Source organism: Elephantulus edwardii, unplaced genomic scaffold, assembly GCF_000299155.1.
Source record: "Elephantulus edwardii isolate Elephantulus edwardi_28Jun2011 unplaced genomic scaffold, EleEdw1.0 scaffold00095, whole genome shotgun sequence".
NCBI lineage: Eukaryota > Metazoa > Chordata > Mammalia > Macroscelidea > Macroscelididae > Elephantulus > Elephantulus edwardii.
In genome coordinates this window covers 8,920,647-8,937,410 of record NW_006399845.1, presented here as the reverse complement: position 1 = coordinate 8,937,410, position 16,764 = coordinate 8,920,647, and the positions used below count along the sequence as shown (strand labels likewise).

At 45.8% G+C, this 16,764-nt stretch overlaps 1 protein-coding gene and 1 pseudogene across 1 annotated transcript in view; both read right to left on the bottom strand.

Annotated features, from left to right (window-relative positions):
* ARAP3 (ArfGAP with RhoGAP domain, ankyrin repeat and PH domain 3) overlaps window positions 1-16,764 on the bottom strand; it is a 33,492-nt gene that overhangs the window by 7,390 nt on the left and 9,338 nt on the right. The window contains exons 13-26 of the mRNA XM_006891128.1: window positions 16,505-16,621; window positions 15,772-15,919; window positions 15,566-15,668; window positions 13,363-13,582; window positions 11,223-11,286; window positions 10,855-11,018; window positions 9,544-9,756; window positions 9,181-9,286; window positions 7,619-7,766; window positions 7,247-7,315; window positions 6,274-6,348; window positions 6,071-6,185; window positions 3,285-3,413; window positions 3,065-3,198 (exon numbers count right to left, since the gene is read on the bottom strand). Coding sequence (XP_006891190.1) covers window positions 3,065-3,198; window positions 3,285-3,413; window positions 6,071-6,185; window positions 6,274-6,348; window positions 7,247-7,315; window positions 7,619-7,766; window positions 9,181-9,286; window positions 9,544-9,756; window positions 10,855-11,018; window positions 11,223-11,286; window positions 13,363-13,582; window positions 15,566-15,668; window positions 15,772-15,919; window positions 16,505-16,621 — 1,805 coding nt within the window. The remainder of the gene's footprint in view (window positions 1-3,064; window positions 3,199-3,284; window positions 3,414-6,070; window positions 6,186-6,273; window positions 6,349-7,246; window positions 7,316-7,618; window positions 7,767-9,180; window positions 9,287-9,543; window positions 9,757-10,854; window positions 11,019-11,222; window positions 11,287-13,362; window positions 13,583-15,565; window positions 15,669-15,771; window positions 15,920-16,504; window positions 16,622-16,764) is intronic.
* On the bottom strand, window positions 4,759-5,244 carry LOC102845454 (annotated as a pseudogene).

Genomic DNA, 16,764 nt, shown 5'->3' with positions numbered 1-16,764 from the left:
GTTGGCACAGATCAGGGGGGTTTGTTCTGTTGTATATGAGGTTGCTATGAGTTAGAAGAGCTGGCTTGAGGGCAACTACCAACAATAATATATGCAAATATCTGTATATACCTTTGGAAGCAGGAGTGGCAACCACTTCCTAAACAACACGCCTCTAGAAACTCTATGAACTTTGATATATGTTGATAGTTGTAGAGGGGCTTCAGGCCTCTTGTTCACAGGGTCACTGTGAGTCGTGTTCGACTCCAAGACAACCAACAACAACAACATATATACCTAGTAAAGGAGTTCTGGGGGCTTAGGGTTAAAGAATTACACTGTCAATCCAAAGGCACAAAGGCATGTGGTTTGAACCCACCAGTTGATCTGGGTGGAAAAGATGGGTAATCTTCTCCCATGTGATTTACTATCTCTAAAAACAGGCTAAGCTTTGAGTTGGTTCCATTTCCACAGGACATGAAAATCCACATATATGTGAGTATATGCATCCTTTGGAGTGCTCAAAAACAAGAAAGTAACTTTAAAGTGTAAGGTGCACCTGAGTCAAACCATGGTATTTTCAGTTGCTTCATATGCATGTGGAAGTTAGGACAAGGAAAAGAAAGCCTGAAGCAGAACTGATTCCTTTGAATTGTAGTCTTGGTGAAGAATATGGAATAATTCATCAATGGATGACTCAAGAATAGCAAATCTGCCTTTGAAGAAGTGCTGATAGAGTGTTCCTTAGAAGCATAGATGGTGAGACTTCATTTCACATATTTTGGGCATGCTATTAGGAGAAGCCAGTTCCTGGAGAAGATTACGCTCAGAAGGGCAGAGGTTCAACAAAAAGAGGAAGACCCTCAAGATTGATTGACACAGTAAGTGCAACAGTGGGCTAAAATACTGTAGAGATGGCGAGGCTGGCACAGGATTGGGCAGGACTTCATTCTGTCATACAGATGACTGCTATAGGTTGGAACAGACTTGACAGCAACTACAGCTAACAACAGCAAAAATGTACAGCTTTATACATTCACATATACAATAAAGTGCACAGGCAGCACAAGCATTTCTAGGTTTTCAACTTAACCAAATACTTCACGGGAGTAGCTTTTAGGATCTAAAGACTTTTGACTATGGTCTCCTGGGACAACTCAGTCACCTGGCATGATGTACTACAAAAAGTTATGTTCAACATCATAGCTTGATGAATAACATGTGGAGTTTTAAAAGCTAGTGAGTGCCCATCTGAGATACAACTATGAGTCTCAGAGTGTGCAGGGCAAAAGGGAAAAAAGCGAAGACTCAGAGAAGAAACAAATCTGCAAATCTGCAGGACTAACAGGCTACACAAAGCATGCATTCACCTACAGTACCCTGATACTATAAGAAATAGTGCCTGGATGCCAGTACCTACCTTTCTAATCAAGAACACAGTAGATCGATCCTGTCACAATAGAATCAAAATGTGAAACAGAACTCAAATACTAGACGGGTTAAGCCTGCAGGACTCCCAGAGACTGTCACCCTAAGACATTCTTTAAATCCTGAACTAAAACTATTCCATGTGGTCATCTTTTAGGTAGGTAGCAGATTGGCTCACAGAACAAACACTTGTGAATACTGTTCTCCTTTGAAAAATCATCTGAGACCAAACAGTCAACAGTTAGCCTAGAGTAAAGACTAGAAGGCAAGGGGCAGGGAAACCAGAATACTGGAAACAAAATAACCAAAACAGAAAGAGAAACCTGACACACAGTGTAAAATGTAAGCAATGTCACTGTACAAATTGCATAGATTGTTAAATGGGAACCTAATTTACTGTGTAAACTGCCACTGAGGACACAATAAAATAATTTTTTTTAATGACATGAACACTTCACCAAAGAAGATATTCAGATGGAAAAAGCAACAACAAATAAAACCCCAAACCAAACAAAAACCCAAAAAGAAGAACAAGATGATTAGCCATGAGAGGCAAATCAAAACAACAATGAAATATTATCTCACCCCAGCAACAGCAGCAAAGCTCAATTATATAGTAAACAGCAAATGATGGCAAGGGTGTGTAGAGATTAGAACTCTGATACGCTGCTGGCGAGACTATAAAATGGAGCAATGACAGGAAAGCAGCTTGGTACTTCCTTAAAAAAAGTGAAAATAGAAATAACACTTTATCCAGCAATCTCACTACAAGGTATATATGATAAAGAAAAGCTGTGACATGAACAAATACACACACACTCATCTTCCTTGAAGCATTAGTTACAATAGCAAAGAGACGGAAACAACACTAATGTCCATCAATTGAAAAGTGGATAAAGAAACCACAGTACATTCACACAGCGGAGTACTATGAAATACTAAAGAAGTGCAGAGAATTCAAGAAACACTTTATAACTTGGATGCGTCTAGAAGATATTATGCAAAGTGAAATAAGTCAGATATAAAATATCATTTAAGGGTCACTATTATAAAATAGTAAGGGAAAGTTTATACACAGAATGAATGATTTCAGAATGGTACCAGAGATGGGAAGGGGAGGACCAAAAAATTGATAGATAATGGCCGAATTAAAACAGGTGAAGGGAAAGATAGTAAATGGATGATCAAATGGTGCAGATAAGGGAGCTCTGATGGCTTAGTGGAAAGAAGCTGTGCTGCAATCCTAAAGGTGCATGGTTTGAATCCACCAGATGCTCCACTGAAGAAGGAGGGAGGGGCAATCTCCTCCTGTTTCAGTCGGATCTGACTCAGTGGTACACACACATACATAAACACACAAGCACACACACACAAAATGGTGTGGATATTGAAATTAAGGTTATTTGTATATAAAAATGTTATAAAAATGAATGAATGAAAAATCAGCATAGTTTGGAAATTTCCACTTAAATAATTTACAATTTAAGAAATGTTTTGGAAAAAAGACATGAAAACTTAGGGTTACTGGATAGGGGGCTGTGTGATCAGAGTCAGAGAGGTCAACAGGTCAAGGAAGGCCTGAGACTGAGGAGCACATGGGCTGTGGGATCAGAGAGGGGTCACCCAGCATTCCATTCCCCCTGGCTCAATACTTCACCCGCTTTTCCTTGAGCAGCAGCAGGCATCGGCCACGCAACAGAAAGAACCTCTCCTGGAAGCGGCTTCCCAGCAACCGGGGTGGTTCCTCACGGCACCGTAATAGCCCGACCCGTGGACTCTCACGCCGGGTACCTGGGCACAGATGGGCAGCAGCAATACTGGGTGAAAGGGCCTGGAGGTGAGGCCTTTGGGATGCTGGGCTGGAGGAGGCGGCTCACCTGTGAAGAGGCAGCCAGCCTGGGCAATGGAGACTCTTCTCAAGAGCAGGGAAGCTGAGCAGGGCTCTGGGAGCTGGCACCATTGCAGGGCCTGCTCTAGGACCTTTTCTTTGGGATGCAGTGGCCGCTCTAATAGGTAAGTGAGAATGGGTATCAACCCACAGCTTGGAACCCTCAACCCATCTCCAACCAATCACTCATTCATTCATCCACTCAAACACCCAGCTATAGGCATTTATTTTAGCACTAACTCTAAGCCAGGCACCAGATTGACCCTGGCCAGAGAGTGGTAAAGATAATACATATAGTTCCTGGCTTCACAAATCCCATAGCCTGATGAAGGAATACAGTAAACAGGTAAGCAATAAACATACCAACCAATGTAGACAACTAATGTTTTTGAAAGAAACAGGAAGCTGAGTGGAGAGAGTAACAAGGCAGGCACTGATTCAGGGTGGCCAGGGAAAGCCTTTCAGATGTGACATTTGAGACCTGAAAGCTTAAGAGGAGCAAGAAGAATCAGGGGAGAAAGACTTCAGGCATGGCAAAAATGGAAAACAAAGGCCTTGAGTAAAGAAATATACATAGATGTCTTTGGGGAACTCTGAGATATAAGAGCTAGATATAAAGTTTGAGAAATCAGAGGGAGGGGCAGATATTCAGAGCCTTGGAGCCACAGTACAAAGTTTGAGTTTTTTTCCTATTGTTACAATGCTCATTGGGCTGCTTGGTGGAAAATGGACTTTATGGCGGTGAGACAGGACTGCCGGTTATTCCCTTTCTGGGGCCACATATTTGAGCAGTTAGTAAAGGGGCAGAAAGGTAATGGTGTAACTTTGGTGACAACAATGGATATGGAAAGAGTGATAGAGCCAGGCAGCACTGACAGGGTTAGTGGTGGATTAGGCATGAAGATGAAGAAGGAGAAGTCACGGAGGATTCAAGCTTTAATAATTAGGTAGATGGTGGTGCCATTTACTGAGATGGCAACACATAGGAAATGGCTTGAGTTTTTTGTTTGTTTTTTTATTAATAACTTCTTTATTCTGTAAAAGCAAATGAAAGTCATAGTCATATAAACACTGACATTACAAAGTACAAGGAAGGGCAAGGAGAGGAGGAAACAAAACCCTCTGTATGTCCTGCTAATACTGTCTCACCAAAAAGACCATAATGCTTTGTTCCATATTCAATCACTTATATAATAAACCAAAAAGAAAAATCTTCTCTGAAAGATATATTCCACCTCTTTGAGACGGCAGGCAAGAGGGACTGGAAGTTGGGGTAGGAGGCTTTATTCTTTTGACAGATCCTCTCAGTCATTATAGATATTGCTGCACTGTTAATAAAAAAAATATATGCTTCTCTGTAAAGCATTAAAAAAAAAACTCCACGGATGAGACGGCTGAGGCCCCAGCTCAAGTATTTCCAAATTCCAAATGCATTGTTGTCCATTTCCTGACCTCTCCGTATGTTATTTCTTGGTTGTTTTCCGGATCAATGCCATTCTCTGTTTGTGAGCTTCTGTGGTGCAAGCTTTTTTGTAGGGTTGAATTTCTTCTGAGCCAAAACCTGGGATCCACATGTTCCACTGGTGCTCTAGGTGCAACTGGACATCTTTCACCTCTAGGGAGCTGGACTTGCATTACCTGGCAAGCTGGCAGGCTGCTGTCACCACATTCTCAATGAAATCGTCGGCAATCTGTAGCAGCATCTCCTCTACATCTTCATCCAACTGTTCATTGGGATCCACTTCTCTTACCAAGTCTTGCAATTTCTTCTTCGTTAATACCTGGTTGTTTTCAGGACTGAGTCGACCTCCTGTGCCAGGAGTGCTTGGTATCTTTACCACAGTAGTGCTATTGGCCATGGAACCTTGTGGAGGGGTGCTGGCTGGTTCCGGTTTTATAGATGAGAAATTGGAGAGGTTGATTAGGGCTGAGGGGCCAAACTGGTTCATAATCTGCCGTGCTTTGGACTTCAGCTCATAGAGTTTATCAAGATCCTGTTTCTTGTTAGATCTGTGAGGGCCAAGGCCAATCAAAAGCAGCAGCGTCTATCTCCCCATGATATGCGGAGACTGCCCCACTGAAGCGTTTGTCTCAGCAGCCGCATGGCTTGAGTTTTTGATAAGGGAGGAAGTGGGAAATAAAGTTTGGTCTGAGATGCATGCTTATAGGATGTGCACTTGAAGGTGTCAAGTATCACCTTCATGTTATGTGAGTCGATGGCAGGGGAGAGGTCTGGGCCATAGGTGAAAAGGAGAGTGTTGAGTTATTAATACCACTTAAAGCTATGAGACAGAAGCCCTGGTGCACAGTGGTTAAATGTTTGGCTGCTGACTGATAGATCAGAGCTGATCCATCAACTGTTATATGGGAGAAAGGCAGAGGAGTCGGCTACTCTGTCCCATAGTGGTGCTATGAGTTAGAAGAGTCTTGACCGCAGTTCATGGAAAGCTAAGAGAACAGAGGGGAAACAGCCATAGAGAAGGTGAAAGGGCCCACATTGAGCTTCTTGTCTCTCTAACATGTGGAGTTTGGGAAAAGGAGTAAGAGAAGGCTTCTGTGAGGTAGGAGGAACCCAAGGACTTATGGAATTCACTAAAGCCAAAAGAGAAAAGAGTACTGAGAAAGAGGGAGTTGGTCAATGGTGTTGAATGTTGCCACCTGGCTGAAGACAGTGTCCACTCAATCTCACTGGTGATCTTGACCACACATACACACACTGGGACATGAATACACAGAGATAAGTGTACACACACATACACATACACCTATACTCACCAAGCTCCCCATGCTCAAGGATCTCAAACGTCAACCACAGATCTGTCCCGGCGGCTGTTCCCCGCATCTCCAGTACCTGGTTAGTCAGCTCCTCGGCAGTCAGTGTTGGGGACACCTGAGGTCAGGGCAAGAGCATGCTGCCAGGCCATTGTCCTTGCCCCTCACCATTCTCTCCTCTTCCCTCCGGTCCCCTCAGGACTAACCTTCAGAGTGACACAGTTGTCTGGGAGCTGCTGCTCTATATAAACTTCCATGATGAGGTCTCCAGCCTGGGACAACTGAGAGGAGGAATAGAGATGAGGAAGACTTCAGAGGAGGCCAAAGAGCAAGGCCAGAGGCTTCTTCATGTTGCCTCAAGAGTACCCCCGTCCTCAGCAAGGATCTTCCACTCATCGCATCCAACATCCCTCAGGCCTTTCAGATGACAGCCCCAGGGTTAGCAGAAAAGTATATTTAGGCAATGTATGTACTCCTGAGGCAGTACTGCATGGTGCTGCAGGGACAGATGAGAGTTATGCTGTCTGGGTTCCATCCCTGCCATTCACTGTGGTGTGACTTTGAATAAACGTCCCTCAGTCTCCGTTTCTTTATTTGTAAAAATGGGACTGCATACGCTATAGACTTGTGTGATGCTAAAATAAGATTAGTGTTGCCTGGAACACAATAAAGAGCTCTGGTGGTGCAGTGTGTAACATGTTGTGCTGCTATCCACAAAGCCCAGGGTTTGAATCCACCGGCTGCTTTGTAAGAGAAAGAGTGGCAATCTCCTCCTGTAAAGGTTTATAACCTCCAAAAAAGGCTGATGGACGGTAGCTCTAAGTTAGAATAGAACTGATGACAGTGGATGGTGGGTCTAGAATATGGTAAATTCTCAGCCAATGTTCACATTATACTTATTATTTAATATTATTTTTACTTCTTCATCCAACTGACTTTTCCAGGGATCCCTTGCACTTAGATGTGGGTGCTCTGCCAGTATTTTATAATGAAAACTCATCACAATGGGCCTATGGCTTGCGCCCTAACCTAAACCTCAACTGGAGCATTCTTTTCTGTGGGTTTCCCCCATGTCCTAGAGAGCTAAAATGAGGCCCAGTGTTCAGGATCGAATAGGAAGCATCCTCCACTGGCAAAAGGGCAGCTTCCTGTATGCTCTGAATGGTCAGGCTAAGTTACCTGCACATCCTTCCAGGTGGTGATAAGACTGACCTCCAAGTCAATCTGAGCTACCTGGTCAGAGTCGATCTGTGGAAGAGCCAAAAGAGACTGTAGGAGTGTTGAGGAAAGGGCGAAGCAGGAGGAGAGCTAAAAGATCAAAAAAGGTCTGTATTGAGAGGGCTAAAGGGCTTACAAGTTGAAGCAATGAGGCAAAGGTGTTAGAAGAAAGGGTGTGGAACAGAGAGGCCCAGGGCCTCGGGAGGTGGCTTCTGATGTAGAGCCTTCACGCATTGGGGGCTGGCATTATTGAGGTGAACAGGATTCAGAGTCTTGGGGTTCTGAAGGTGGAGGAGCAACAGGGTTGCATGTCAGGGATCTGGAGAGCCTCACATCAAAGACAGAGACGTAGCCATCGATGAGCTCCTGCAACACCCGCACTTCGTGCTCCCCTCGCCCGTCTGTCTGGAACACGCTGGGTGCAAACAACAGGGCCAAGTTCCTCGTGCACATCTGGTTAAGAGCGGCACACTTCTGCACCCTGCAGAGGAGCACAGGGGTCACAGGGGGTGCAGTGTGCACTTGTCTGCTTTTCCAGGCATCCATTCCCTCATTCAACAAAAAAATTATTGAGTCTCTGCTGCACACCATGCCCTGGGCTAAGTGTTTAGAAGATACAATAACTGGCCTCCATAAGTTTCCAGTCTATGAGAAAAACAGGCAAGGGAATTATAAGTCCATCAGGGATCAGCAAGCTTTTTATGCAAAAAGACAGAGAGTAATATTTTAGGCTTACAGATCATACAGTGTGCTAGCATGAAAGGGGCTGTAGACAATATATACGCCAATAGTCATGGCTGTATTGCAATACAACTTTATTTACAAAACAGGAAATATACTGGACTTGGCGCAGAGAGCAATTTGCCAATACCAAACGTATAGTGTAATCAATATAACATAGTAAGTAAGGGGTTTACCCTTAAATCACTTAAGAGTCCATCTCCCCAATAAACTGGTAAATATAGGCCCACATCTTATTTAATTTTGTGTTGCTTGCATTAGACCCTTTACCTGACATAGGAAAACGGAGCAAAATTATGTCAATTGCTAACCACGTTTGAAGGATTACTTCATGCCTGGTGTGTGCTAAGAATTTATTAAGGATTCACAATAGTTAGATCCTTACAGAGGGGACATAAATGTGCAACAGGACTTGAGAATTTTTTAGAAAATGAGTTACCAGACCTGCCAAAACAAGAGGATTCCTGAGCCTTGAGATTTTCCTTGAGCTTTGAACCATTCAAATCATCTTTTAGCTATATAGCAAGCTAATTCCTAAAGTAGTGAATGTCACCCTTGAGTACGTACTCATTTTTTTTAAAAAAAAATAACAACAGACCACCTGTATGAGACCAAATAGTCATCAAATACTCTAAAGGCATAGCCAAGAAGGCTGAGGGCTGTGAGGGAGGTTAATGAGGATGGAACACTAGAATGGAAATGAGACTATGATGCAGTGTGAAAGAACGTAAGAGTGTAAGTGAATCATATAAGGAGAAATTGTTGAATAAGACCCTGTTTGGCCATCTACAACAAAGGTGCATTAAAATGTTGGGTTGTTTTGGTTTTTTAAAGAGAATCTTATCAGAGTTATCTAACTCTCACATAACCTAGGTAGTAGATACTGTTGATTTCAACATCTCCCTTTTGTACATGAAGGAAAGGAGATCCAGAGACAGTGTATCATTCATTCAAAGGCACAGCTAGAATGATGAACCAGACTGAAGCCTAAGTCTGTCTGACCCTAAAGTCTATGCTCTGAACCTTCACGCTCTTTACCTCTTCAACTAACAATTGTTTGTGGAATAAATGATGGAGTGAATGTAAGTGGAGGGTCAGACCACGGTGACTCAGGGTCTGTGAAGGGGCTTGCAGGGATGATTGGCCGTACTGACCTATAGAGATGCCCGATGAGGGTGGCCAGTGTGCGGCGGTTGACCCTGGGTAGAGAGGCAATCACTTCTTTGTATTTCTCCAGGCGATGATTCTTCTGAGGAAGCTCTGGAGGTGGAAGAGGGTTGAGGAGAATCAGGGTGGGAAGAATAGGGGCCGAAATGAATGATTTCTTAGGAAAGCAAACTCAGGATGGCTGTCTATCTGTTCCCTCCCTACATTCCCTCAGCTAATCTAGGCGATCTTGGGAATAAGAAATGCTGGGGAAAGGGTTGCCCAATCTTTCAAGAGTTTCAAGAATCTGGAGTGGGGGTGGGGGTGCTGGGCTTCCCGGTTTGGCCATCTGTGAGGAATCTAGGGAGTACCAGCAGCCTCTCTCCAGCGAGGCAGCAGCCGGGCCGATGTCACAGGGTCATCGAGCTCTCGGAAGAAGCGTTTGAGCGTGTCGGTGACATCCTCTACAAAGTGCTCCCCTGGCCGAAGCTTCACTGACCGGGCATCCCGCCGGAACTCAGCCAAGAGCCGCAGGCTTCGGGCACGGGCGCCTCCTTTCCTGTACACGCCCTCCAGCCGGAGCCCTAAAAACAGCCAGGGACTCTGCTCACCACTCCCCAAAGAGCTCTCACTTCCCACTCAGCATCCCACACTGTCGTCCATGACCCCCACCATGATGTGGGCTAGGGAGGCCAGATAGGAGGGGACCTGTTCCTTGGTGGTCTTGCTTCTCAGGCCCTGACCATACAATCATATATAACGTCCTCCAGCACGCTCTGTCTCCTTGCCTCTTTTGGTTTTAGATGGCAGTCTCTGACACCACATTATTTGTTTTCTTATTACTTGTCTCTCCCACTAGTCCAAGAACCTCATGGGGCTCTGTTTGTTCACTACCACAACCCAGTGTCTATCGAATGAATAAAAGGTGGAGATACAGGAGCTATGAGGGGCGAATATGACACGATGGCTTTTCCACCAGAGTTCTGACTTAACCGCTCCTTTGCACACAGGGAGGCAGAGAGGAAGGAAGAGGTCTAGTGGGTAGGGGATGTCAGTGAATGGAAAATGTCATTGACCTTTGCACTATTCAGTCCATGACTGGAATGCACAGCTATTTGTGGGCTTCTAGATGTTTCTTTCTTTACCGCTATCCTTAGATTCCTGTGAGTTTCCCTTCTAAACAGTCCTACCCTCTAAAGTGGGTCTTCAGGGGAGCTAGATCCTGGTTGGCTCTTACTAGGTCTGGAGAATAAAGTAAAAATAAGAGGATCTGGAATTATCAGGGCTAATGTACAGCTGATCCTTTATGAAATATCCCACTCAAAATAATTCTGTTCAAATTGTCTTGTTGCACAGATCAACGCCTGCCTCTGTGCTCTATGGTTCCTCTGTATCCCTGGCCACAGGTCCAGTGCTACTCCATTCTCCATAATCACCCCAGTAACAGCCACCACCAAGCCCTTACTGCCTGCCAGGTCCTATACGAAACGCTATATATTCATTCTTTTTCACCAAAGTCTTATGATTAATGCTGGGAAGTGAGGATTGTTAGTATCTCCATTTTATAGATGAGAAAAATGAGGCTCAGACAGGCAGAGCAGTTTGCCCAGGGTCATACAGCTGGTTGATGGAGGCTACATCCCCATCTCCAACTGACTCAGAATCAGTTCTTGCCCACTCACCGTGCTGGGTGACAAAACTGATGCAGGCGTCCACGATGATGGGGATGTCACCTCGGCTCATCTGCTGCTCTTGTAGTCCCGTGCCACCCCCGCCAGCTGCCCCTCCAATAGCTGTGTTCCATGCTGAGAAGTCCAGCCGGCCCTCTCCCTGCAGATACAGGGTCCTGAGACCCCAGAGGCTTTAGGCAGAGGCAACACAGAACCAGGCTTCCTGAAGTGTCCAGCAGGGGGCAGCAACACCTAACCCAGACAGGGCCTATGATCGGGCAGAACCGACTAGGAGGAAGTGGGCTGTGGTCCAGCAGGCCCAGAGGACGGTGTGGGCTCTAAGTAGGCAGGTGGGGAGTAAAAGATAGGGCAGCACTTACCTTCCTGTCTCCACCAGGACCAAGTGGTCCTTCTTGTCTGTGGTGTCAGCTGCGGAGACCACACCTGGGAGGAGAATCATTAAATATTATTATCGTCACTGTCTTCATCATAATGACAGGTATTTAGTAAATGCTTAAGGCTTGTAGGTGTCAGGCAGAGAGAAGTCTTATAAACAATGCTGCATTTAATCCAATGAGTTATGTAATGATACTGCCCTCATTTTACAGGTGATAAGGGAAGTTCAGAGAGGCTGAGTAACTTGCCTCTGGTTACTTGCTATAAAATGGCAATCTGGGCTGAACCCCATGTTATCTCTTCAAAGCCCTTAAAACATTAACCTACACTACTTCTCTGTTAAGACAAAGGAGAGCAATGAGGGTATCTATCTTCTTAGTTCCCAGCCCCAAACAATATGTGACTCTAAATTATTACACTAGCATCCATAGCATGTGGCATTTGTTGAACACTCACAAAATGCCTCCTGTCAGGCTCTGCAATAAGTGTTTGCACATATGTTACCCTAGTTGAACTTCACTATAACCCTCCAGGGATGGACTGATCCCGTGACTGCAACAACCGGCTGAAGCACAGCAGGTTGTGAGGACAGCACATGATGGGGTGAGGTTCTGATGTGTTGTACAAAGGTGTGCTGTGAGCTGGAAGCACCTTGATAGCACTGAACAACAACATAACTCTGAAAAAGGTCTTATTGTGCTTGTTTATAGATGAGGAAACTAAGGCACCATCCACAGCTGTTGAGTTGATTCTGACTCACTGATCTCATTAGCACAGAAAGGTTAAAGAACTTGTTTAAGGACACAAAACCAGGAAGTGACAGAAACAAAAAAACCAAGACACCCAGTGCTGTCGAGCCAACTCTTGACACAGCCTACTCATGACACAGAGTGGAACTTCAAAAGCTTAAGGTTTCCACTGGCCAATTATTTTACAAGTGGTTGGCCAATCCTAGTCTGTCTGGTTCCTAGTCTGTCTTAGTCTGGAGGCTCCACTGAATCCTGTCCACTGTGGATGGTCCTGCTGGTATTTGAAAGCCATACTGTTTTCAATTACTTCATCTGCATGTGAAAGATGGAAGATGAATAGAGAAGACCACAAATGGATTGATGCCTCTGAATTGTGATGTTGGTTAAAAAAAAAAAGGAATATACCATGGACAATAAAAAGAATAAACAGATCAGTCTTGGAGGAAGTATAGTCCAAATGCTCATTAAAAGTGAGAATGTCAAGACTTCATCTCACATACTCTGGGCCTGTTATCAAGAGGGGGCCTATCGCTGGAGAAAGACACCATGATTGGTAGGGTAGAGTGTCAGTAAAAAAAGGAGGAAGACCCTTGATGAAACGGACAGGCCTAGGGGCTATAACAACAGCTCAAAGCAGAGGAACTGCTGTGAGGAGGTGCAGGCCCGGCATGGCTGGATTCTTTTGAATACAGGGTCACTGGGAGCTGGATTTGACCTGATGGTACCTAACATTATTGCTACCTTTCCAGAAGCATACTGCTACATTTTTCTCCCCAAGAGTGGCCTTTCAGCCAGCAGCAAGCACTTAACCCCTGCGCCACAAGGGTTCTGAGCATGTGCTCAGAACCACTATGTTTTGCTAAAAACAAAAATAAAACCAGTTGCCACTGAGTTAATTTCCTACTCATGGTGACCCTTTGTATTTCAGAACAGAACAGAAGAGAACAGTGCACCCCCTTTGGTTTCAGTGGCTGTGACCTGTCAAAAGCTGACCCACAGACTAGGGATGAGATCAACTACGACAGCAGAGATTAGTGGGATGAAGGAGTAGGCAAGGTGCAATAGGGACTCAATGAGACAGGGAGATCAAAGGCATTGATCAATAGTAAATTTATCAATCATAATGTATGATTGATTGTCTAAGATACAATGTACATGAATAAAACACAATGTATGAACAATTAAAAATAAATAAATTTTAAAAGGAGACTGATGAGTTTTTCCTTTTAGACCCCTCTGGGGTGTATTTGAACTATTAACCTTTTGGTTCATAGCTGAGTGCTTAACTGCTTATTCTACTCATGAGCCCACTCCGCCTTCTGCCTTCCACTTCCACGGCCACCCTTCAGCCCCACCCTGCCCCACCCGTGCTCACTGATCTCCTGTAGCCGGCGCAGGTGCACCATGTCCTCAGGGGCTGGGGATCCTGGACCCGGCGCTGGACACAGGAAGAGGTGGTCACCACGAAGGAGGCCAAACCCTGACAGCCAGCCACCAGGGGTCAGGGCTGTGTGCGAGGGGGACCGCAGCCACAGCCGGCCCAGTCGCAGCAGCCCGGGACCTAGCAGCTGGTGACAGCTCAGCGGAGAGAACCACTGTGGGGAAGAATGGGACAGGAGAGACAAAGGGGGTGGGTAAGAAACAAGGGGTGCCAGGAGAGGTGAGAGTGTAATGGACAAGACAAGACAGAGAGGTTAGAGAAATTAAAAGGGGAGAGGGCCAAAAGGGAGAGACAAAGAGAGGGGGAAAACTGAAGAAATTCAATTCAGTTCAATATGCTCCAGGCAACATAGACCAGACCTTCGAGTGGCAGCCTTTTGCTCTCACTTGGAGAGTGGGGGTAAGGTGGCCATAATGTTACAATCGAAATGGCTTGGCACCTGGAAAATCTCACCCCTTGGAAGAGGCTCCAAAGAAGAGAGGGTGTTTGAAATGGACCTTAAAAGTGCTTTTCAAACCAATGCAGTGAAGGAACTTAAGGAAAGCAAATTAAGGAAGGAGTACTTTTTAAAAAAGACTTACTTTTAAAAGATTCCAAAAAGTACTTATCAGTACTTTTGCAGCAAAACAGAAACAAACAAAAAAAACCCAATTAAAATTATTGACTGGGCAAGTAAAATGAAAATCCAAAGATATACGACCAAGCCTCTAGTTTTCACTAGAGTCAATATCTAAAATTACTTTATCAAATTACTTATAACCTAAGTCAAACCCACTGCCATCTGGTAGAGTCCAACCCGACAGATTTTCACGGCCAGTTATACAGAAGCTGACAGCCACATTCTTTCTCCCACGGATGAGCTCTGTAAATGTGAATTGCTGACTTCTTGGCCAGCATCTTAACACTTTAATCTCTCTACCACCAGGGCTCCTCAGATTGCAACATATTACTCCAAAGGAGCGCTCTCAGTCTCTGTACTTATCTTAGCACCGATCAACACAAATTGTGCACGGCCCACATCGTGTTAGTGAACACTGTTTTAAAGGACTTTTGATAAGTTAGATGAAGAGACGACGAGATGTTTGCTTGGTTGTAAGGGTCATGATGGTGCCCTGCATAGGATCAGGGACATCTTGGTGTGAGGGGCTGCAGGCAAACCAGAGGTTGGGAAAGAACCAAGGGGATGAGTGTTTTCTACAGAAGGGTGAGATGCTGCAGAGATGACCTCGTGGGGCTCACTGAAAGATCCCCAAAGTTTGGAAACAGGAAGTCCCTGGTGACCTGCGCGATAGCAGCTGAGAAGAGTCTAGGCAGAGCAAGGCCGCTGTGGGGGATTAAGGAGGAACTGCAGGCTGCAGGAACACAGACACACCACTTTCTGAGAAGTTGTCATGAGAGGAAGGGCTTCAGAGCGATAAGTGGAAGGTAGAACAGGGTTACGGGAAAAGCTGTTTTAGGATGGGAGTGACTGTCACCATCATCATTATCTTCACCACTTTAGCACCCACGTACTGACGGCCCGCTTCATGCCAGGCAACGTGGGGTTAGCATCTCACTTAATTATCAACCCTCCTGTCTGGGGATCATACACCCACTCTATGAGGATAGAAAAGCTCACGAGGTTAAGAGGCATAAGCTCAAGTCTAAGTGTATCTGACTCCAAGGCCTGAACTTTTAATTCTAGGAAGAGGTGTAGGATGGAGAGACTGGGCTATTCAGGAATGGAGAATGCACAGGAAGGCAGCACTGTCCCCCAGCTGCTCGAGAACTGGGGTTGGGGCAAAGAGTGAGAGGCAGCTTCTCTGTAGAAGAGGCCATGGGACAGTGAGGTTGGGCACGAACTTTGAGATACAGGCCTGGCTTCTGATCTTCTGCTCTGTTGCCTCCTAGCTCTGTGACCTTGAGTTTATAACCTCTGAGCCTCAGTGTTCTTGTGTGATACTCATAGTCCTGACCACTGAGTGTTATTGTAAAGATCACACGAGATATTGAAAGGGAAGTGCTTAGCATGGGGCCTGGCACAGTCTTACTGTTAGTGGAAGCGGTGGGAGTGACTGGAGGGACAGGAGAGGACAGAGTAGAGGCGGGTGGGGCACAGAAATGATGAGCTGTGGGGGAAAGGTCTCCACCGTCTCACCTTGCCCACAGCGCTGGTCCAGGCTTCCAGACTGTCAGCTCCATCTGTCCCAAAATGCTGGATCCTCCCTCCTGTGAGGATTAGCTCAAAGGAAAATGGGAACCTGGAGAGAAGGGGAGGTTAGAGTAAAAAGCAGGCCAGTGAAGGGACATCAGCTGGGGCTTGGCAAGCGCATAGGAAGGGCTCTGTGGCAGAGGGGCTGTTACCTGTCTAGGTCACCTGGGTCAGAGGGTGGGGGGATCACGCCCAAACAAACAACATCCTGTGGATGGATGACACTGAGAGGGTCAGGGCTGTTCTCCGACGCAAACATTTCCAGAGCTGCTCCCAGCACGCACCACAGTCGAGGGGGTGCTGAAGGGGTGACAGGTGATCAGGGGGCAGCAGACTCCTGACCCCACTGTCATAGTTCCCATTTGTTGTTGTTAAGGGCTGAATCCATTTCAATTCATAGTGACCGCATGTGACAGGGTAGAATGGCCCCTGGGGTATTCTCAGGCAGCAGTATTTAGAGGAGCAGGTTGTCAAGTCTTTCTCCTGCAGAGCCACTGGGTTTTGGTTGGCAGCTGAGCACTTAACCCTTGCACCACCATTCTGTGTTGAGTCTTCTGCCTATGCATGGGCCTAGAGAATCCTCACACCCCTAGGAAGTGGGGACTATGGTATTATTGGCTCTATTTTGCAGATAGGGAAATGAAGACTCTGTGTTTGAGTAGCAGCTAGCCAAAGTCACATAGATCGAGGAAAGCAGAGCTGAGATTTGGGCCAGTCTGACTTCAGATTGCAGCCTCTTAACTATCACTCAGTGCTGCCACCTGGTGTGACCCTTGCTCATCCCCAGCACCCCCACCTGCACCCAGGAGTGACTCCACCTTCTCATCTTAGTCCTGTCCTCCCAGCCTCTTTGCAGCCCCCATCTCTCCTCATCCCCGGACTCACCATCTCGGCCCCTTCGTGGGGGTGGAGGTCCAGCTTTGTTGCTGATGGGACCACAGTAGAGAAAGCTGCTGTAAGTGGCAGGCACCACCACCTCGTTGTAGACACCCAGGGAGGGGTCTGCAAGGGAGAAGGAAAGGTGGTCCTGTGAGGTCACTGCAAAGGGAAACCTTGAACCTCCTTGGCGGGTCAATAAAAAAGAGAGATCAATAAAAAAGAGAGAAAAGAGTGGGGTCCAATTCCACTGGAAGCATGGCCATGCA